The sequence below is a fragment of the Salvelinus alpinus genome, chromosome 38, assembly GCF_045679555.1.
Source record: "Salvelinus alpinus chromosome 38, SLU_Salpinus.1, whole genome shotgun sequence".
In the NCBI taxonomy this organism is placed as follows: Eukaryota; Metazoa; Chordata; class Actinopteri; order Salmoniformes; family Salmonidae; genus Salvelinus; species Salvelinus alpinus.
In genome coordinates this window covers 1,475,105-1,497,918 of record NC_092123.1, presented here as the reverse complement: position 1 = coordinate 1,497,918, position 22,814 = coordinate 1,475,105, and the positions used below count along the sequence as shown (strand labels likewise).

At 44.6% G+C, this 22,814-nt stretch overlaps 2 protein-coding genes across 5 annotated transcripts; both read right to left on the bottom strand.

The window, feature by feature from the left end:
* Positions 1-513: 513 nt before the first annotated feature.
* Positions 514-8,375, bottom strand: LOC139566459 (transcription factor Sp3-like). Of its 4 annotated transcripts, none has more exons than XM_071387647.1 (9): positions 8,202-8,375; positions 7,846-7,943; positions 6,080-6,313; positions 4,215-4,781; positions 3,788-3,982; positions 3,489-3,690; positions 3,200-3,389; positions 2,788-2,984; positions 514-2,670 (listed from the first exon to the last, which is right to left on the bottom strand). In XM_071387647.1, the coding sequence occupies exons 2-9, from the start codon at positions 7,912-7,914 to the stop codon at positions 2,414-2,416; spliced, it is 1,911 nt and encodes a 636-aa protein (XP_071243748.1). In that variant the 5' UTR covers positions 7,915-7,943; positions 8,202-8,375; the 3' UTR covers positions 514-2,413. The 4 variants fall into 4 exon arrangements, with proteins under 4 accessions (XP_071243748.1, XP_071243749.1, XP_071243745.1 ...); XM_071387648.1 differs by lacking the exon at positions 8,202-8,375 and adding an exon at positions 6,489-6,553; XM_071387644.1 differs by lacking the exon at positions 8,202-8,375 and having other exon boundaries at positions 7,846-7,950.
* Positions 8,376-8,875: 500 nt separating this feature from the next.
* LOC139566460 (obg-like ATPase 1) lies at positions 8,876-19,318 on the bottom strand. The gene is made up of 11 exons (XM_071387649.1): positions 19,178-19,318; positions 18,341-18,438; positions 13,373-13,516; positions 13,097-13,224; positions 12,663-12,838; positions 12,344-12,424; positions 12,135-12,232; positions 11,664-11,804; positions 11,475-11,571; positions 11,260-11,382; positions 8,876-10,143 (listed from the first exon to the last, which is right to left on the bottom strand). The coding sequence occupies exons 2-11, from the start codon at positions 18,436-18,438 to the stop codon at positions 10,036-10,038; spliced, it is 1,194 nt and encodes a 397-aa protein (XP_071243750.1). The 5' UTR covers positions 19,178-19,318; the 3' UTR covers positions 8,876-10,035.
* Between the last annotated feature and the right edge of the window lie 3,496 nt (positions 19,319-22,814).

The following is a 22,814-nucleotide window of genomic DNA, read 5'->3' as shown; positions in this document are numbered from 1 at the left end:
GCAGCTGTATTCATAGACCTGGCCAAGGCTTTCGACTCTGTCAATCACCACATTCTTATCAGCAGACTCAACAGCCTTGGTTTCTCAAATGACTGCCTCGCCTGGTTCACCAACTACTTCTCAGACAGAGTTCAGTGTGTCAAATCGCAGGGACTGTTGTCCGGACCTCTGGCAGTCTCTATGGAGGTGCCACGGGGTTCAACCCTCGGGCCGACTCTGTTCTCTGTATATCAATGAGTTCGCTCTTGCTGCTGGTGATTCTCTGATCCACCTTTACACAGACGACACCATTCTGTATACTTCTGGCCCTTCTTTGGACACTGTGTTAACTAACCTCCAGACGAGCTTCAATGCCATACAACTTTCCTTCCGTGGCCTCCAACTGCTCTTAAATGCAAGTGTCTGGTTAGACTGTTTTCAGAAGAACTGCAACCAAAGACTGCTGTAACCAGAGAAGAATAATCTTTGCTGTTATCATACAATAACTAGTATGACACACACAGGCACACAGTCTGTCATTGGAAGGAATCAGACTTTAATTATGATCCATTTGAAAAAAGGTTTTACAAAAAGTAACATTTAAATTTTACACTTTCTTTTAAAAAAACAATTAAAATAAGCTTTTGATACAACAAAATTATTTATCTAAAGAAAATGGCTTCTATAAACAATGTGAATAGAAGATAATATACAGGTAAGTGGACGCTAAGACATGCACATACTGACAGGAAAGATTACAATAACATTTAGAAATAATAATGGCATGATTGTTTCCTTTACAATGAGTAGCAAACTAGCAAGAGAGTGGGAACATTATAGAATTAGAATGAGTAGAACTGAATATTGCGATTCAGATTCTACCCTTCACCCAGATGTGTGCATTGGATTGGTAGAAAAATGTCTGGAGGAAGTTTCCACCATAATCCACTCCATTTAAATCCATGCGGGTGAGTGAACGAGTACACACTTCAGGAGAAGGGTAGAAAATTGGACTGCACTAAATGTTTTGCGTGCCCTGGCGGCCATATTTGATGTACCATTTGAAATGTTCAATGTACTGGTCAGTGAACCTCAATTGTTCCAGAAATGCAAAAATGGCAAGTTCAAAATGTTGTCACCATTTTGGGTGGGCAATTGAGAAATCAAGTCGATTTTCAGACCTGTGTCCTTTAACTCATTTTAATTCCATGGGTAGAAACCGATCTGAGATGCTTCCTTCTGACAAGTCCCAAACTAAGCTAGTCATAGAAACAGAATATAAAATGTGACTATACAACAAAAAGTTTTTTTTAAATAAAAACAAATTAAAAAACGAGTTAACTGAAGACACATTTGACTTGAGTAAGCACTGCAAGTGTGCTCGTGTTGGCTAGAGTGATGACCAAAACATTCTGCTGTGGGTCAAAGTTTCCTTCAGGCACAGATCTAGGATCAGCTTACCCTCTCTAAATCCTAACCTCAAACATTAAGGGGGTAAACGCTAAACTGACCCTAGATCAGCATGTATGGCCAACTTTTATCACCAAATCAATCCAACCGCTAATAATGCTTCACCTGAAACCACAGGGCATGTCACATGACACAAGCTTTAATAGCATGAGGTCACATCACTTTCATGAGGTACAGGGCTGGAAAAAAATCTACATGGAAATAAGTGTCCACACAGACATACCTTTATTGGTTAGCAACGTTTCAATCAACCCAAACATGAATTGATCAGAACGTTGTTAACCAATAAAAGGTATGTGTTGGAGAATCAGTGTGCAAGCCCAACTCTAATACTACAAAGGTCTGACATTATGCAGATATTGGTTGTTATAAACTCTGTCATAGTGTTCTATAATAAAAATGTTTTAAAAAAAGTGTTATATCATGGCTATGACAGTGTTCACAAGGTCTTAAAAGGGTGTTACGCTTGTCGCTTCAGGTGAAGAGTTAATACACAGACACCCACACTCTAGAGAAAGCGACTGATGATTCAATATAATCAATTATTTCAATCAATCGCTCTAGAGAGAGGGCTACTACACTTTTCCTATTCCCTGCATCCTAACACAATTACATGATCTGCAAAAGCTTAAAAAACACATGCATCTCCAGCATTTTATACAACAGTATAATACAAAATAAGGCATTTCGTAGTGAGTATTCATGTTTGCGAGAGTGTGTGTGTCTGTGTGTGTACATAGTGACAACATTGAATGTAATTTGTTTGCCTGCCTATAAAAAGACTGCAAATAACAAACATAAAGTCATGATAACTCTTACTTAAAATATATATATATATTTGTCATATATATTTACGTATATATATATTCATATATAAAAAAAACAATAAAAAAACAAAAAACAAAGGGGGGGAGAAAAAAGCCCACACGGTCCCTGTTTATTGGCCAGTCTATAAGCCACGCCCTCATTCCATAACCTCACCGGGCGCCACGGTGACCAGCTGCAGAGGGATCTCCTGATTGCCTAGGAGGTCGTGGCCGCCAGCAGCTGATTGAAGGATGAGGGTGGTTCCGTCTGCTGTGATGATGGTGTCGCTGGGGGGCGGAGACGATGAGGAGGAAGCCACACCTTTTTTGTTCTGGTGAGTCTTAATATGTTTGGCCAGATGGTCGCTACGCATGAACCTCTTTGAACACTGTGCACACACAAACTTCTTCTCTCCTGGACAGAGAAAGAGGAGAAATTGAGAAAAAGAGGTAGAGAGTGATGAAAGAATAAGTGTGATGAGGGTTAAAGGTTGTGTTATGTACTGAAGATGGTGTTAGTGTGTATTCCTACCCGTGTGTGTCCGTCTGTGTCTCTGTAGCTCGTCACTCCTGGTAAACCGCTTGCCACAGAACATCCAGTTGCAGACGAAGGGCCGTTCTCCGCTGTGCCATCTGAGGTGAGCCCGGAGGTGAGAAGTCTTACCGTACACCTTCCCACAGCCCACGATGTGACAGATATGCTGCTTCTTCTTACCTAGACTCGACCCTCTGGGAGGAAGGGGTGACGAGAGAGAGGGTTGGGGTCACACACAAAGTCAACTTCATGCAGTCATTGGAATTTCAATTGTCGTGGTTGAAACTGACCCTACTGTGTATAGAACCCGGTTCAACCACATTAACCCACTGAGCTAAAGCCTAGGATCCACCCTTTTTATATACATTTGTGTTAATATATTGTGTGTGTGTGTGTCTTTCCAACCCACCTCCCTCCAGCCTCTTTACAGTTGGGACAGGTGCAGGCGACTCTCCTCAGCCTCTTGCCCTCCCCGGTGGACATGTCCATGTCTTCGTCATCCATCTGGACACGCAGGTTGTTGAGGTCACTGGGGTTGAGGGTGGAGTCACCACTCAGCTGCCACTCTTCAGAGTCCGGCTCCTCCTTTATCTGGATGTCTGTGGGGAGAGAGAGTTAGAATTTGTGTGTGAGTGAGTGAGAGAGAGAAAGAAATAGAAAGATGGCGTTTGTGTGTGTATACGTATGCATGTTCCTACCTGCAGGACTGCCGGCCTCCTCTCCCTGTGTGTATTGAATCCCTGGCTGTCCTATAGAGTTGACTGTAACAGTCTGGAGGTTAGGCAGGGTGATGGATCCTCCCTGACCCATAGAGAGGCCCTGGACTGGGGCTAGAGTCAGCTGCTGGCCCCCCTGGGCCTGGGGGAGCTGGAGGCCCTGCAGAGACTGGACCCCTTGGACCTGAGCGAGAGAGCGTTAGAAAGAGTTACACACATGTATGATCCCACACACCTACGTACGGTAGTCAAACAGATAAACACACACCCACACAACCTACCTGGAAGGTCTGCCACTGTATCTGTCCTGAAGCAGTGACCGTCTGGGCCTGGATGAGGAACGTTCCAGGGTTGACTAGTTGGACACTCTGGAGCGTCTGCCCAGACTGGGATAGATCCTGTCCCTGGGCCCCCTGGTTGTCCCCCGACAGCTGTAGGATGGGCTGGGAGAAGGACGAGGCATTAGAGGTGGACACCTGGATGAAACAGACTTAATTCAGTCATGGTATTTTTTTCAGCCATGCTCTTAGAACAGTGTCCCGAGGAGGACCTACAGCAACGTACATAGTAATATGATATGACCTGCTGAAGACAAGTTAAACAAGACTAGTAACTTTTTTCCTGTATCATGGCTCACCGTAATATGACTGTTATATGTGGTGTAGGGCGCTGGGAATGAAGCCTAGGGAATTATGTCATATGACTGACCTGTATTTGCTGCAGGTGGTTGTGGGAGTTGTAGTTCTCTGAGGATGGGTCTGAAACCCCGGCAGACACGGCAGTAGCTTGGGTCAGAACCCCCGTCCCGTCGATGGTCTCAGGCAGCTGGGATGATGAGGTTGTTGGCACGTAGAGGTCTGGGTTACCGTTAGCTTCACTAACTAGGGTCGCTAGCTGTTTGGCTCCACCTTCCTGCCCCTCCAGCGCCTGGCTGCCCATGATCAGCTGACCATCGGTCGTCGTTGCTATGGGAACCGTCTGAGCGCCGGCAAGCCCTAGTGATTCGAGGTCTATGCTGTTGATAGGGAGGAAAGTTATGTTACCCCCCGACAGCCCCATGGGAACCGCGCCGCTATAGGTCGTGCCTCCGGCCAATGACACGCCCTGAATCTGCTGCATATGCCCAGCCTGCGTTAGGAGGTCAGAGGTTGTCGTTGTGGCAACGCTGATTCCAATATTGCCGTGGCTACCGTCGTGGATGAGCTGGATTTGGCCCGAGCCATCGTCCAATCCCTGCGCAGAGAAGCCTGCCAGAGTTCCATCTGAGTTGTGGATCTGAGGGATGACATAGAAGAGAGAGTTCAGCATTTGTGTGTAGAAAATATTATGTGTAAGGGCTAACATGATAATCGACCTGGTAATGGACATTCCGCTAACAGAGGTGTGCATGTGTGTGAGTGTACTTGCAGATATGTGCATGTATATACACACACATTACATGGCCAAAGGTATGTGGACACCTGCTTGTCGAACATCTCAGTCCAAAATCATGGGCATTAATATGGAGTGGGTCCCCCCCTTTGCTGCTACAACAGCCTCCACTCTTCTGGGAAGGATTTATACTAGATGTTGGAACTTTGCTGCAGTTTTAGCCATAAGAGCATTAGTGAGTCCGGGCACTGATGTTAGGCGATTAGGCCAGGCTCTCAGTCGGCGTTCCAATTCATCCCAAAGGTGTTCGATGGGGTTGAGGTCAGGGCTCTGTGCAGGCCAGACAAGTTCTTCCACACAAATCTCGACAAACTATTTCTGCATGGACCTCACTTTGGGCACGGGGGCATTGTCATGCTGAAACAGGAAAGGGCCGTCCACAAACTGTTGCCACAAAGCTGGAAGCACAGAATCGCCTAGAATGTCATCATATGCTGCAGCGTTGATTTCCCTTCACTGGAACTAAGGGGCCTAGCCCGAACTATGAAAAACAGCCCCAGATTATTATTCCTCCTCCAAACGTAACAGTTGGCACTATGCTTTTGGGCAGGTAGCGCTCTCCTGGCATCAGTCAAACCCAGATTCGTCCGTCGGACTGCCAGATGGTGAAGCGTGATTCATCACTCCAGAGAACGTGTTTCTACTGCTCCAAGGTCCAATGGCAACGAGCTTTACACCACTCCAGCTGACGCTTTGCATTGCGCATGGTGATCTTAGGCTTGTGTGCAGCTGCTCGGCCATGGAAACCCATTTCATGAAGCTCCCGACGAACAGATCTTGTGCTGACGTTGGTTCCAAAGTTAGTTTGGAACTCGGTAGTGAGTGTTGCAACCGAGGACAGACAATTTTTACAGTTGACTGGGGCAACTCTAGCAGGGCAGAAATTTGACAAACTGACTTGTTGGAAAGATGGCATCCTATGACGGTGCCACGTTGAAAGTCACTGAGCTCTTCACTACAGACCATTTTACTGACAATGTTTGTCTATGGAGATTGCATGGCCGTGTGCTCGATTTTATACACCTGTCAGCAATGGGTGTGGCTGAAATAGCCGAATTCACTCATTTGAAGGGATGTCCACATACACTACATGGCCAAAAGTATCTCCATGTGTGTGTGTGTGTGTGTGTACAGTACACTACCTGGTATTGTATGCTGGACACTCCGTTGGCTGAGCCGTCGTTTCCAGATGCTGTGACGTAGATGGGCTGACTGTCCATGTTCCCGATAGGGAGAACATACTGGCCGTTAGAGGTCATCATGCCGGAGTTAGGAATGTGGACGACTCCCTGCTGCGCATCCTTCCCTGTAGAGACCGGGGTTAACAACTCCCAACGGTCTGAACCTGTTAGCTGGATGGCGGTCATGTCTGTGGTCTGACAGAGAGAAGACACACACACACACATTCATAAATTATTATTCAGATTCACTGTTGAGGAATGAAAAAAGTTGATCTAGTTAGAGATATGTAGAAGGCATTGGTCATAAGTCTTATGCTGTTGCATTGTAGTTCACAAAGAATATGAAGCAAAATATTGATTTGGAAATTACATTTCTGTACTATCTGAGACGAGAGCTGGAGGTACAGAGACAGATACCAGGGTGTAGGCTCCACACTGTGAATAGGGCAAAATGACATGCAGTATGGTTTGATATCACAATACAGTGTCAGTAGACAAGACAATTATTGTGGATCTTGTTAAAATAGATATCCTATATTATAGGTATCTGCAACATTGGACTAGTAATAATACAGTAGTATCAAGACATTTCACTTACTAAGGCAAAAATGTCACAACATGAGAAATCAACCATGAATCTAAATATTTCTGAATCCACTATACAGACTTTGGCTTAGCTAGGTGGTTTGATAAAAAAGGATCTACACTTCCTCAAGCATGTAACGCACCTACCCAATTCAGCACAGTATATTCTGACAGGAGAGTTTTGTCAAGAGCCCTAAACATTAACATGCATCGCTTGCGGTACGTTTTTGGAAACATAACGTTCCGTACAGTATCTTTCATATCAGGAAGACTTTTTATTTATGGTTTTGAACAAAAAGGTTAAATTACTACACACATTTTATAGGATTAGTGTTCCCACACGGCCATTTCTCCATGTTACATCGCTTGTTTACAAAGACAGAATTAGCGAGTTCCGAACGCTAATTAGCGAGTTCCGAACACGTGTGTATGAATAACTGGGGATGAAGTGTAGTTCATCAACTGGAGGCACACAGTTTGTCGATCTGTGCAAAACTGCTACAGTTAGTATATATTTTTTTATTTGAAAGATATCTTTCACATCAGCGGGAAATTAAGGCGGATATCAGCATATGTTTTGAAAACCACTTTGAAAGCAATGTTTGGCGTTTCTAAATGTTAAAACACAGCTTCGGAATTGTGGAGCCAAATGTGGGCGAAAGTAACAGCTGAACAGCCTACATAGGGAGAAAGGTTTTCGAGAGTTAGTCACCACAACTAGACAAAAATCATCGAAGACTCCATTCTATCATCCAACGAATACAGCTAGTATGGCTAGACAAAATACGTAATCGCTACAACATGGGCGTGGGGGGAGATATTTTGTAGTCCGGTGCAGACTCCCACATTCTCTGTTCGGTTTCCCCACTTACCCCTCCTTTCCCCCACTGTACCCCTCTAGCCCCAGGTAGACGAGCTAAATATCGGCGACCTGACCAAGTGACGGGCTGTGTCCTACCCACTATGGGCGGGTTCTAGAGGGGTAAAGTGGGTGGCCGTTATAGCGGGGAACACAGCAGCGGAAGTATACTAGCTTTACACCCCCTGCAACATTTAAAACGTGTGAACTTCTAGCTAGCTAAAAACATCACACAGTAGTAGCTCGGAGGAGTCGAAATACGAGATAGAATATGTTGGGGTACCTGGTTTTCCGAGGCTCCGCCGTGCTGTAGGAATTCGCTTTGACTGCCTTCCACGTCCGCGGTAGCCATTTCCTCTTGTTTCAAATGTTGCTCTGGCGCTAGCATGGAGAGAAAGGAAAATTTAGCAAAACACTACATTTCTCACATGTGTCTGCTCCTAAAAGGCTGCAAAGAGACAACAAACTTCAGTCGATGAAGAATAAACGGCAAACCTTAACTTTGCGACAAGGTTTCAAGGCTGATTTCGACACAGATTGAATGTTTACTTTTGTTAACTAGCTAACTACCTAGCATAGGTCTCCTGCAAAAGATTAAAAGACGCCTGCCTTGCTATCGGTTGTAACGTACAAACTCACCGGTTGGTTGATGGGTTAAATGTTATGTACCAGTCATATCGTGAATGGTAATAATCGAAAGATTATCTGATCAACTAAACTCCGAACATGATTATCTTTTATCAAAGGCGGGCTTGTGTTGATCGGTGAATTCGGGTCGATTTTTTTCTATTTTGATTGACAGTGAGGGAAACACAAAAAGGGGGGCGCTAGCAACGTAACAGGAAGTCCCGCCGTTCTTCTCAAAATTGATTGGTTAACTCTGGGGTTTGGTGAGACTTCTATGGCCAAGCGATATGTCCGTCATTTTTATGGGATATCTGTTTCCTGTTTGTTTTTAGACAAGAACCTCATATCTGGGAATCTATGGTTGAAATTGAAGAGCAGGAAGTGTTGGGAAAATGGCATATGTAATTGCAGCAATATTTATTTTCATATTAATGTATCAGCATATTCACCTTGTTACACTACTAGCTGGCTAACATTGCAACCAAGCGCTGTTATATTTAAGTGCGGTGATCGTGAACATCTTGGCTACATTGTTCTGTGAGGCTGCCAGCAAGACGTTGCTCATTGCCTCTGCTTTTTGTAAGGAACTGCTTCAGTTATGCTGAAAATGTTCAAGTGTACGTGCTGGGAAATAGTCATTGCAACATGGAATATTTTTTGCATGAACCAAGACGCAGACTAGTATGTCACTGTGCATGTCATTTATTTTGCAGTATCAGCATGTTCCCCCAGCCTGTTACAAGCATCCCCATCAAAATACACACGCACATGAACACCCATCAATTAAGACACATTTGAACACAAACGGAATCTGTTGTCTTGTTTTATTGAGTGTATTGTTGACCCATTTTGTGGTTGCAGTACATGCGTTTCCATGAAAATGGTTGTCAGGCCTGGGCCCAGTTGCATAAAACGTATAATTTCCCCTTGCCTAAGGGAATTGGAGTGTTACATAGAGTCCCTCGAACAATTTCCTTAGGTAAGGGCATACTTAAATGGGTTTTATGGTAGTTTGAAGGCATGTACTGTATGGCAGATATTGTCTGGGTACCATGGAGACAACCTGATTCACTGACAGTCTCAGAGTTTGCGTTTTTTGGGAGGAAGATTAAACTAGAACTTCTACATTCAATACAGGATAAAGAAATGGATTCAGAAGATAAAACATTTATTTTAGTAACCTTTTTCTCAACTTCTATTAATTTCTAGCACGTCAAGCTAACTTAAGAATAGGTAGCTTATTTGCCAGCTAGCTGTGTAGCCATGGATTGTGCACCTTCCATTGTTAAGCTAAGTAGCAAGCTAGCTAGTTTATGTTTTCCTTTTGTAACGAAAGCAATATTCACCTCCACAAATATGAATGTGGCCAGGGGTGTCAGAAGACTGATTTATATCTTCCTCTTATTCACAATGTGGCTGCGATGTCTGGTGGGCAAAGATATTGATTTAATATAATAGTGTATGGTTAGGTGCGATAATCAGGGTCCCAAGCTAAAAGTCACGTAGGTGGTTTCTGGTCAGGCACGGTCAGAGATGCCTACTTTACTTAAAATAATACTAATGGTCCCTCCATGTTTCTGATCAGTCCTGACTAGGGCCCAGAGTTTTTCCTGACAAAATATCCTGACCAGAAAACACTTTAGGACCTGGTCAGGACCTCAACGGTTACAGTGTGCACTGGATTTTCATCCTACCATGCATAGAATTAATCAATCATTCTAATTCTATCTTCCCATTCATAATACCAGGGAGAGGGGAGAAAAATCAGCAGACACTGTGGCCCTCGAGGACAAATTGAGACGGGACACAAGAACCCTGTGTTATTGTACTGGTCGCATTGGTCCCATCACTTCTTCGCCGCCTTGGGTGCATTGGGTGTGTTGAATTTGAAAAATATAATGTCTCCGTCCTCCACGATGTAGGTCCTGCCCAGCTGCCTGTACTTCCCAGCAGCCTATGGGACAAATCAAACCAGAAAAACTTTATACAAAGTAATTTAGCAAGTTAAGTTAATGTCACAAGTACAGTGAAATGCCTTTCTTGCTAACTCTAAACCCAACAATGCAGTGATCAATATCAATGTAGTACTAAAAAATAAGGTAGAACACACAAATAAAAATAAGAACACAAGAAAGTAAGAAGCTATATACAGGGTCAGTTCCAATACCATACTTACAATGTGCAGGGAAATTGGAGCGATACAGGTAAATATGTATATGGGTAAGGTGACTAGGCATCAGGATGTATGATAGAGTAGCAGCAGCGTAAATTAATATTATATTTGAGTGTGTATAGAGTCAGTATAAAAATGTGTGTGAATGTTGTGTGCTGGAGTTTCCTGTGAGTGTGCATAGGAATAAATACAAGGGCGCCTACTTCACGACTACGCATGTGTGTGGACCATTAAGTGCTTAGTGACTTGGACCCTGAGGAACTTGAAGCTCTCGACCCGCTCCACTGCAGCCCTGTCGATGTGGATGGTGGCGTGCTTGCGCTCGAGTCAGAATAACATTTGTTGTTGATGAAGAGGCACACCTCTCCCCCAATCAATTTTCCTGAATCTACTGTCCTGTCCACTCTGTGAATGGAGAATTCATCGAGTTGGATAGCCATGGGGGGTATCTTGTCCAAAAAGCAATGTTTCAGAAAAGTAGAGAATATTGCCGTTACAAGAGTCTCGTTGGTAGCAAATCCATGGTCTAATGTCATTCATTTTATTATCAAGTGACTGTACATTGGCCAGCAGAATAGAGGGAAGAGGTGGCCGCTTTTCCCTTCGCCTTAATCTCACCAGGATTCCCCCTCTGTAAAGCCGACATTTCCTCTTGGATACCCGGAAAATTGAGGCGGAATTACATTAAGAGCCCACAGCAGATGAGTCGAAGTTGAAGCCAGAATTGGGCTAAGTAACTGCTGATATGATGTTCAAAAGTTATTGTCGGTTATAAGAAATGACAACGGATACACTTCGTGAAAATAAAGGAAAAATAAACGCCCCAAAAAACTTTTGACAAGTACTTATGGCACACACCCATGACAGTATCAGCCTCAGACAAGTACACACACACACCTTGACAGCATTCTCGGTGCCCTCTTCTTTGAAGTCCTGGAACTTCATGACTTCTGCCATGATGAAACCTTTCTCAAAGTCAGTGTGGATCTTCCCTGCCGCCTGGGGCGCCTTGCTGCCTTTCTGTAAGACAGAGAGGAGTAATACATAACGCTTTGATAGTCACACCCACACCTCATTGTGGGAGAGAGATAACCAAACTGTGTGTCTCTTACCCTGACAGTCCACGCTCTAACCTCGTCTGGTCCTGCTGTGAAGAAATATTCCAACTGCAGAGCTGCATAGCCCGTCTTAATGATCTTAGTCAGTACACTGCAATACACACACATGTACAGTTATTAAGTTAACCGCTTTCAATATCATAAAATGTGTTCATTGTGTGTTTGATCTGTCCGTGTGTGTACCTCTGAGTCTTCGCCTCCTCACAGTATTTGTCCTTCTCCTCGTCGGTCATGTCCTGTAGTTTGGCCTCAAGACCTCCACTCACTGGTATGACCATAGCTCCTGGGTCATGGGCATCGACCCACTCCTTAATCTTAATCAGCCTGGGAGAGAATGTATATTTAAGAGAAAACAATCCTATGTATTTACATAGAGATAAGATCCTCTACATTAGAAAAACAAAGTTGATTTTTGATTGAAGTTGCTCTTTAATAAACCAAACATTATCAGGGTTTTTTGCGCATACAAAACTGTCAGTGTTTATTCTGCACAAAATGCCACAATCACAAAATAAACCCCTGCTGCAAGCAAAGTTCAGACCCTCAAAAAGTAGCAGTTCAGCTCCTCAGATAATGGTTGCCAGGCATCACAACCCAAATAACGTAAGATTTAGAAAGCAGGAAATAAGGAATTAAGAAAGAGAACCCACTGACCACTTGTTCTTTTTCCTGATGTAGTCCTTCTCTGAGAGGTTGACCAGGTAGATCATGGGCTTGGATGTGAGGAACAGGTATTTGTTCAGCACATCGATCTGCATAAACACACACACACACTGGGTTAGATGTGTGTGCTGGTATACAGGCCCATGCAACTAATGGTACTCTGCTCCCTCTCTTTTGTGAGCACACACACATAGTCGTACCTCCTTCTCGTTCCAGTCATTGTAGAAGCGGACATGTTTCTTCTCCTCCGAAATCCAGTTCTTTACCTTCAACATGATGTCCTGAGTGAGGGATGAGGGAAGAAGGGAATGAAAGGAGAGAACATGAGTAAACAAATGCTGAATTCTGATTTTATCTGTGGCCCCTTCTCCCTAGGCACGCCTGTGGGTCTCAAACAATCTATGAGAGGGCATGGAAAAGTGTTTCAAGCGCTTGAATCAAGCCCACATACACAACTTCAGACCTCAGTCTCAGACCCAATAGGGCACTCATCAACCACCCCACACACACTCTACTCACGTATTCAGGTTTGAGTTTCTTGTCTCCTCCTCTGACAGCGGTCTTCTCCAACTTATCTATGATTGGTCCAAGAGACTCCTCATCCTTCAGCCGTAGCTCCTCATGGATTATCTCAATGTCCCTCACTGGGTCCACATTACCCTCCACATGGATGATGTCCTCATCCTCAAACGCACCTACACAAACAGAAACACACATTTATGTCCAGGTTACGCAATGGTGCTAGACTTCACAAAGCTGCTAAAATAGGAATGGAGTATACTGTTGTTGTTCATGCACATCTGAACTGTGCTAGCACCGAGTAGGTTTGAGTGCCCCATTGATTAGAATGGAAGCATCCCTTGCTTGCGGATTTAATGCGAAATGTACACCAGGATTACAGTGTGTGTTTGGGTGTATGTGTGTGCGTTTCTGCGAGTGTGTGTTAAACTCACGTGTCATGTGGAAGATGCCGTCGCAGGCACTAATGTGAGACAGGAAGGCGTTGCCCAGTCCTTGTCCAGCGTGAGCTCCTTTCACCAGCCCAGCTATGTCCACCACATTCAGAAACGCTGGGACTTTACTGTCCAATGAGACGGAGAAGTTACACACACACAAACTTGATGTACAGAGCGTTTACTCATACACACATTGCCAAGGCTTATGGAAGGTGCAGAAGTAGTTGTAACGTTCTACATGAATGGGCACTCTGCTCACAAACACAACCCTACCTGAGGGGCTTGTGGAAGGTGCAGAGGTAGTCATAGCGTTCGTCAGGGATGGGTACTCTGCTCTCGTTGGGGTCGATGGTGCAGAAGGGAAAATTCTCTGCTGCGGCCTGGCTCTTGGTCAGCACATTGAAGAATGTTGACTTCCTGTAGACAAAAATTACGAGACAAAGTTTGTCACTAATCTACAGCCCAAGACATCTGCATGGTAAGGTCTACTGAACAACAAAAGCAGATACATTTGTCTAATTTGCACTGTAGTGACATGCAGCCACCACAGTTGCTGGAAAGCCAGAACAGTACAGGTTGGGTTGGCCCTAGGGTTGCAAAGGGACGGAAACTTTCCTGTAAATTTCCGGAATTTTCCCGGAAATTGTCCATGGGAAGTTAAGCCTGGGAATTTTGAGAATTTTAACTACATCATCTCCACCCCTCAACCAGTATTCTACAAGAGCACAGACACAAGGGACAACAGACCCACCGGTCTCTACATTGCAGATGAGCTAAAGGCAGTCAATGACCTTGGACCACAGAAGGTATTTGCACTGGTGACAGACAATGCTGCGAACATGAAGGCTGCTTGGTCTAAAGTGGAGGAGTCCTACCCTCACATCACACCCATTAGCTGTGCTGCTCATGCATTGAATCTGCTCCTCAAGGACATCATGGCACTGAAAACAATGGATACACTCTACAAGAGAGCCAAGGAAATTATTAGGTATGTGAAGGGTCATCAGGTTAAAGCAGCAATCTACCTCACCAAGAAAAGTGAGAAGAATAAGAGCACCACATTGAAGCTGCCCAGCAACACCCGTTGGGGGTGGTGTTGTCATCGTGTTTGACAGTCTCCTAGAGGGGAAGGAGTCTCTCCAAGAAATGGCCACATCACAGTCTGCCTATATGGACAGCCCCATCAAGAGGATACTCCTGGATGATGTATTTTGGGAGAGAGTGGTAAGCAGCCTGAAACTCCTGAAACCTATTGCAGTAGCCATTCCACGGATTGAGGGAGACGATGCCATCCTGTCTGATGTTCAGACTCTGCTTGCAGATGTAAGAGAAGAAATCCATACTGCCCTGGCCACTTCACTGTTGCTCCAAGCAGAGGAAACTACAGATCTGAAATACATCAAAAAGCATGAAGACTTCTGCCAAGTATGCTGGCAAGAGCATCCTGTCTGGTGCAGAGATGAACAAGGCCTATGGTGTCATCACTACCGTTTCTCGCCACCTTGGCATGGATGAGAGCAAGGTTATTGGCAGTCTGGCGAAGTACACTTTCAAGCAAGGGCTTTGGGATGGAGATACTATATGGCAGTCGTGTCAACATTTCTCATCAGCCACCTGGTGGAAGGGACTTTGTGGATCTGAGGCTCTTTCCCCTGTTGCCGCCATCATCCTCCAAATCCCACCAACATCAGCCACCTCAGAGTGCAAATGGTCCTTGTTTGGGAACACACACACCAAATCAGCTGGGCTAGATAATCTGGACCCTCTCTTTCTCAAATTATCCGCCACAATTGTTGCAAACCCTATTACTAGCCTGTTCAACTTCTCTTTCGTATCGTCTGAGATCCCCAAAGATTGGAAAGCTGCCGCGGTCATCCCCCTCTTCAAAGGGGGAGACACCCTAGACCCAAACTGTTACAGACCTATATCTATCCTACCCTGCCTTTCTAAGGTCTTCGAAAGCCAAGTTAACAAACAGATCACCGACCATTTCGAATCCCATCGTACCTTCTCCGCTACGCAATCTGGTTTCCGAGCTGGTCATGGGTGCACCTCAGCCATGCTCAAGGTCCTAAACGATATCATAACCACCATCGATAAAAGACAATACTGTGCAGCCGTATTCATCAACCTGGCCAAGGCTTTCGACTCGGTCAATCACCACATTCTTATCAGCAGACTCAACAGCCTTGGTTTCTCAAATGACTGCCTCGCCTGGTTCACCAACTACTTCTCAGACAGAGTTCAGTGTGTCAAATCGGAGGGCCTGTTGTCCGGACCTCTGGCAGTCTATGAGGGTGCCACAGGGTTCAAATCTTGGGCCGACTCTTCTCTGTATACATCAATGATGTCGCTCTTGCTGCTGGTGATTCTCTGATCCACCTCTACGCAGACGACACCATTTTGTATACTTCTGGCCCTTCTTTGGACACTGTTAACTAACCTCCAGACGAGCTTCAATGCCATACAACTCTCCTTCCGTGGCCTCCAACTGCTCCTAAATGCAAGTAAAACTAAATGCATGCTCTTCAACCGATCGCTGCCCACACCTGCCCGCACGTCCAGCATCACTATTCTGGACGGTTCTGACTTAAGTATTTGTAGTTGTCCACATATTCTAGGTGTCTGGTTAGACTGTAAATTCTCCTTCCAGACTCACATTAAGCATCTCCGATCCAAAATGAAATCTAGAAATCGGCTTCCTATTTCGCAACAAAGCATCTTTCACTCATGCTGCCAAACATACCCTCGTAAAACTGACTATCCTACCGATCCTCGACTTCGGCGATGTCATTTACAAAATAGTCTCCAACACTCAACTCAGCAAATTGGATGCAGTCTATCACAGTGCCATCCGTTTTGTCACCACCCCATATACTACCCACCACTGCGACCTGTATGCTCTCGTTGGCTGGCCCTCGCTTCAGGTTAGTCGCCAAACCCACTGGCTCCAGTATCATCTGTAAGTCTTTGCTGGGTAAAGCCACGCCTTATCTCAGCTCATTGGTCACCATAGCATCACCCACCTGTAGCTTGCGCTCCAGCAGGTATATTTCACTGGTTACCCCTAAAGCCAATTCCTCCTTCGGCCGCCTTTCCTTCCAGTTCTCTGCTGCCAATGACTGGAACGAACTGCAAAAATCACTGAAGCTGGAGACTCATATCTCCCTCACTAGCTTTAAGCACCAGCTGTCAGAGCAACTCTCAGATCACTGCACCTGTATATAGCCCATCCAACTACCTCATCCCCATACTGTTATTTATTTTGCTCCTTTGCACCCCAGTATCTCTACTTGCACATTCATCTTCAGCACATCTATCACTCCAGTGTTTAATTGCTAAATAGTAATTATTTTGCCACTATGGCCTATTTATTGCCTTACCTCCTTACTTAATTTGCACACACTGTATATAGACTTTTCTATTGTGTTATTGACTGTACGTTTGTTTATTCCATGTGTAACTCTGTGTTGTTGTTTGTGTCGCACTGCTTTGCTTTATCTTGGCCAGTTCGCAGTTGTAAATGAGAACTTGTTCTCAACTGGCCTACCTGGTTAAATAAAAGGGAAAAAATTAAAAGCACGCAACAGGCCAACAGACCAATACAAGGGTTGAAAAATTGGTGGCCATCCAGGCAAATGTGAGGCTTTTTGAGCCTGACAACGAGCCAACCTCAACAAGGTTGGAAAGTGACAGTGAAGATGAGGCCTCAGAGTCTGATGTTCAAGAGGTGGACATTGAGGAGGTCCAGGGAGAAGACATGGAAGCCTGAGAGGAAGATGACCAAAGCTTTAGTTTCTAGACTATCATTTTACAGATGCATGTTGAAAATGTTTTTGGGAGATGCGATGGATCATTGGGGATAATTCAATATTTCCTTTCTTTTGTTGTTCATTGAAATCATCCCATGTGAAGAGTCAACTCAATTAATTAAAGTTCAATTCATAACTAAATAGTTTATTTTATTTCTATTGGAAGGATTTTATCATTTGCAATTATGTCTACTTATGATAAGGTAAAACGTTTATGTTTCTGTCTCCATATGATATGGTAAATATATCCAATGCAAAAAACATCTACATTTAAATGGTATTAATATTAATTTGCATACATTTCCATTAATTCCCCTACTTAGTCCCCTCATGTATTCCCTGTTCACCCACGACTGCGTGGCCAAACACGACTCCAACACCATCATTAAGTTTGCTGACGACACAACAGTGGTAGGCCTGATCACCGACAACGGCCTATAGGGAGGAGGTCAGAGAACTGGCAGTGTGGTGCCAGGACAACAAACTCTCCCTAAATGTGAGCAAGACAAAGGAGCTGATCATGGACTACAGGAAAAGGTGGGCGGGTTGAGAGTTAAGTTCCTTGGTGGCCACATCACCAACGAACTACCATGGTCCAAACATACCAAGACAGTCGTGAAGAGGGCACCACAAAACCTTTTCCCCCTCAGGAGACTGAAAAGATTTGTCATGGGTCCCCAGATCCTCACAAGGTTCTACAGCTGCACCATCGAGAGCATCCTGACCGGTTGCATCACCGCCTGGTATGGCAACTGCTCGGCATCTGACAGTAAGTTGCTACAGAGGGTAGTATGAATGGCCCAGTACATCTCTGGGGCCAAGCTTCCTGCCATCCAGGACCTATATAATAGGCGGGGTCAGGGGAAAGCACAGAAAATTGGCAGAGACTCCAGTCACCCAAGTTATAGACTGTTTTCTTTGCTACTGCACGGCAAGCGGTACCGGAATGCCAAGTCAAGGACCAAAAGGCTCCTCAACAGCTACTCGCTGTTTGTTTGTTACCTATGCATAGTCACTTTGCCCCAACCGACATGTACAGATTACCTCAACTAGCCTGTACCCCCGCACACTGACTCGGTGCCCCCTGTATATAGCCGGTGTCCCCTGTATGTAGCCTCGTTATTGTAATTCTTATTGTGTTACTTTTATTATAACTTTTTTTTTTGTCTACTTTGTAAATATTTTCTTCTTTAACTGCACTGTTGGTTAAGGGCTTGTAAGTAAGTAGTTCACGGTAAAGTCTACACTTGTTGTATTCGGCACATGTGGCAAATATAGTTTGATTTGATATTCCCACAGAAAGTCTCCATCTCTGAATATTCCCCAAAATGTGCAATCCTAGTTGGCCCTATAGTGTGAATCATGATAATGATTCTCCAACGCCCTACCTTTACAACTATGGGAAACTAAATTGTAGTCATGTCCATACCCAACATTCGGCAATCCCACAATCCCAATCTTCAAAGAAGTCCCGAAACGTCCAATCAGCGGTGGTTGTTTTGGTCCTTCTCCCTTCTTTGGAGGCATCTGCAACAAAACATTTAGAAATAGAATTAAACACTTCATGCTCTTGAACCAAACAACTAAATTATGGGACATGCTTAATATCAACATTACATTTTTACATGGCTGACAACTCTATCAGACTCAGCTCTCACACCCCAGGGGTCAATTTCGGAAACCGTGTGCATATTGTTCCCTTTTACTCCGACAACGACATGTCACTAGTTTTTGTACGGATTACAATGGTTTACTACACTACCAAGGCTGGGTTTGCAATGCCACACAGTTGCCTTGAATTAGACCCCGTCGTGTGTAGTTGCGTCTGGAATACTTCTGGCAAAGAATACAGACAGCAATCTATACCCTGCGATGACTTGTCACATAGCTACCTAGCTAACAGTCATTTATCTCGGATAACTTCCCGGTTTCATATCGCTGGCTCAACGCCTACTAGCTACTCAAGTTGACACAAACGACAACCTAATTTGAAAAGACAGACGTGCCAGTTGGCACAGCTAACCAACTGCATAGCTAGAAGACAGCTAACTAGCAAACAGGCTAAAACACATGTGGAGAAGCTAGCTAGCTAGGTAGCTAGCTAGTAAGGAACGGTCCCATTCATTCTGCTTGTCAGCATGCTACCTAGCCAACTAGCTAGCTATGTCAAGTAACGTTATTGTTTATTAAAATAAAACGAAACATATCGCAAGTACGAAATATAACCAAATAAATATGTCTTTAGCGAGCTATATGTTCATATCACCTTGATTTCGGTCTATTTTTGGTCGGCTATCTACGAAACTAGATTTGGTTGGAATTTGTTCACACTGCTCCACATCCAGCGAAACTAGAAAAGGGTCGTCACTAGTTACCACAGCCAGGAAGTCATAACCCCTCCTAATTCTTCAATTAATTTACTTAAAATGTGATTTTCAACCTAACCTTAGCACTAACCTTATCAGTGTGGTTAACCTTATGCCTAAACTTAAATTAAGACCAAAAATACATTTTTTGTTTTCATTATTTTTTTTACAATATGGCCAATTTTGACTTTGTGGCTGTGCTATATAGTGAAACCCTAGAAAAGAGACAGCATATCGGAAGTGTTTTGTGTCTCAGCATTCTCATTGGACGAAACCCTAACACGTAAAACGAAAAATGGAGAGAAACGTCTGCACGTTTGCAGTATGAGGTAATTGATTCAACATCGATCAGCCCGCGCGGTGGCGGTAATGCAATGTAATATTGGATGCCAATCTCCGTTAAACCCCAACGAAGAAGAAGATCAGCCCGAGCGGTTTCCACCATTGACACCTAAACGAGGCCAGATATACCTAATCTATTTCACTTGCTTTGGCAACGTAAACATGTTTCCCATGCCAATAAAGCCCTTTGAATTGAATTGATCCTTTTGAGGAGATGGGGAAATGGAGTGAATGGCGCTAGCTCAGAAACCCAACATTCGCTTAGCAACCGCTTGACGTAGCATGACAACGTGAACGCGATTGGTCAACAGTCTGCTGGGTGGGGCGTTAAACGTTCCCCCATTAATTGACCAATGGCATTCCTATCTTTTCCTTTCTCTAATATTAAATTAAATTCTAAAGGCTTTATTGGCATAGGAAACAAATGTTTACATTGCCAAAGCAAGTGAAATAGACAAACAAAAGTGAAATAAACAAAACATGAACAGTAAACAGTCACAAAAGTTTAAAAGGAATAGAGACATTTCAAATGTCATATTATGGCTATGTACACTGTTTTAACGATGTGCAAATAGTTACATTACAAAAGGGAAAATAAATAAACATATATCTGACAAGGCTTTCTGAAGGTTTCGGCGCCTAAAAACGGTTCATTCATCGGAGAGTCATTATCTGTTCACAATGAACATTAGGGACATCTACTGGTCAACGATAAATAGCAGCGTGTGATTATCAGATTGACATTTTCTATCTCCACTGTTAATCAGAACTCCGTTGCGCAGAGGTAAATTATTGGCTTTAGTAGTCTAAAATCAGTTCGCATTTTACATCATGCTTCCCTTTTTGTCTTCAAGTTTACTACACTGAACAAAAATTTAAACGCAACATGCAACAATTTCAAATATTTTACTGAGTTACAGGTCATATGAGGAAATCAGTCAATTAAAATAAATGAATTGTACCCTAATCTATGGATTTCACGACTGAGATACCAAAATGCATCTGTTGGTCACAGATACCTTTAAAAAAGGCTGAGGTGGGTATCAGAAAAACAGTCAGTATCTGGTGTGACCTTATGTGGTCAGATGACACGGATGCTACACTACAGGACGGTTTTGCAGGCACAGACTGGAATATGTTCCGGGATTCATCCAATGGTATTAAGGAATACACCACCTCAGTCATCGGCTTCATCAATAAGTGCATCGATGACGATGTCCCCACAGTGACTGTACGTACATATCCCAACCAGAAGCCATGGAATACAGGCAACATCCGCATCGAGCTAAAGGCTAGTGTGGTCCCGTGTGGCTCAGTTGGTAGAGCATGGTGCTTGCAACGCCAGGGTTGTGGGTTCAATTCCCACGGGGGGACCAGGGTTCAATTCCCACGGGGGGACCAGGATGAATATGTATGAACTTTCCAATTTGTAAGTCGCTCTGGATAAGAGCGTCTGCTAAATTACTTAAATGTAAATGTAGTACTGCCGCTTTCAAGGAGCGGGAGACTAATCCGGACACTTATAAGAAATCCCGCTATGCCCTCAGACAAACCATCAAACAAGCAAAGCGTCAATACAGGATTAAGATTCAATCCTACTACACCAGCTCTGACACTCGTCGGACGTGGCAGGGCTTGAAAACTATTACAGACTACAAAGGGAAACCCAGAGACGAGCTGCCCAGTGACGCGAGCCTACCAGACAAGCTAAATGCCTTTTATGCTCGCTTCGAGGCACGCAACACTGAAGCATGCATGAGAGCACTAGCTGTTCTGGATGACTGTGTGATAACGCTCTCGGTAGCTGTTGAGAACAAAACCTTTAATCAGGTCAACATTCACAAAGCTGCTGGGCCAGACGGATTACCAGAATGTGTACTGCGAGCATGCGCTGACCAACTAGCAAGTGTCATCACTGACATTTTCAACCTCTCCCTGACTGAGTCTGTAATACCTACCTGTTTCAAGCAGATCACCATAGTCCCTGTGCCCAAGGAAGCGAAGGTAACCTGCCTAAATGATTACCGACCCGTGGCACTCACGTCGGTAGCCATGAGGTGCTTTGAAAGGCTGTTCATGGCTCACATGAACAGCATCCTCCCGGACACCCTAGACCCACTCCAATTTGCATACCACCCCAACAGATCCATAGATGATGCAATCGCACTCCACACTGCCCTTTCTTACCTGGACAAAAGGACAAACAAAAGTGAAATAAACATGTGAGAATGCTGTTCATTGACTACAGCTCAGCGTTCAACACCATAGTGCCCACGAAGCTCATCACTAAGCTAAGGACTCTGGACACCTCCCTCTGCAACTGGATCCTGGACTTCCTGATGGGCCGCCCCCAGGTAGTAGGGGAAGGCAACAACATGTCTGCCACGCTGATCCTTAACACTGGGGCCCCAAAGGGGTGTGTACTTAGTCCCCTCCTGTATTCCCTGTTCACCCACGACTGCGTGGCCAAACACGACTCCAACACCATCATTAAGTTTGCTGACGACACAACAGTGGTAGGCCTGATCACCGACAATGGCCTATAGGGAGGAGGTCAGAGAACTGGCAGTGTGGTGCCAGGACAACAAACTCTCCCTAAACGTGAGCAAGACAAAGGAGCTGATCGTGGACTACAGGAAAAGGTGGGCCCCCATTAACATCAGCGGGGCTCTAGTGGAGCGGGTTGATTGTTAAGTTCCTTGGTGTCCACATCACCAACGAACTATCATGGTCCAAACATACCAAGACAGTCGTGAAGAGGGCACCACAAAACCTTTTCCCCCTCAGGAGACTGAAAAGATTTGTCATGGGTCCCCAGATCCTCAAAAGGTTCTACAGCTGCACCATCGAGAGCATCCTAACCGGTTGCATCACCGCCTGGTATGGCAACTGCTCGGCATCTGACTGTAAGGTGCTACAGAGGGTAGTGCGAACGGCCCAGTACATTATTGGGGCCAAGCTTCCTGCCATCCAGGTCCTATATAATAGGCGGTGTCAGAGGAAAGCACATAAAATTGTCAGAGACTCCAGTCACCCAAGTTATAGACTGTTTTCTCTGCTATCGCACGGCAAGCAGTACCGGAGCGCCAAGTCTAGTACCAAAAGGCTCCTCAACAGCTTCTACCCCCAAACCATAAGACTGCTGAACAATTCATAAAATCGCCACCGGACAATTTACATTGACGCCCCCCCCCC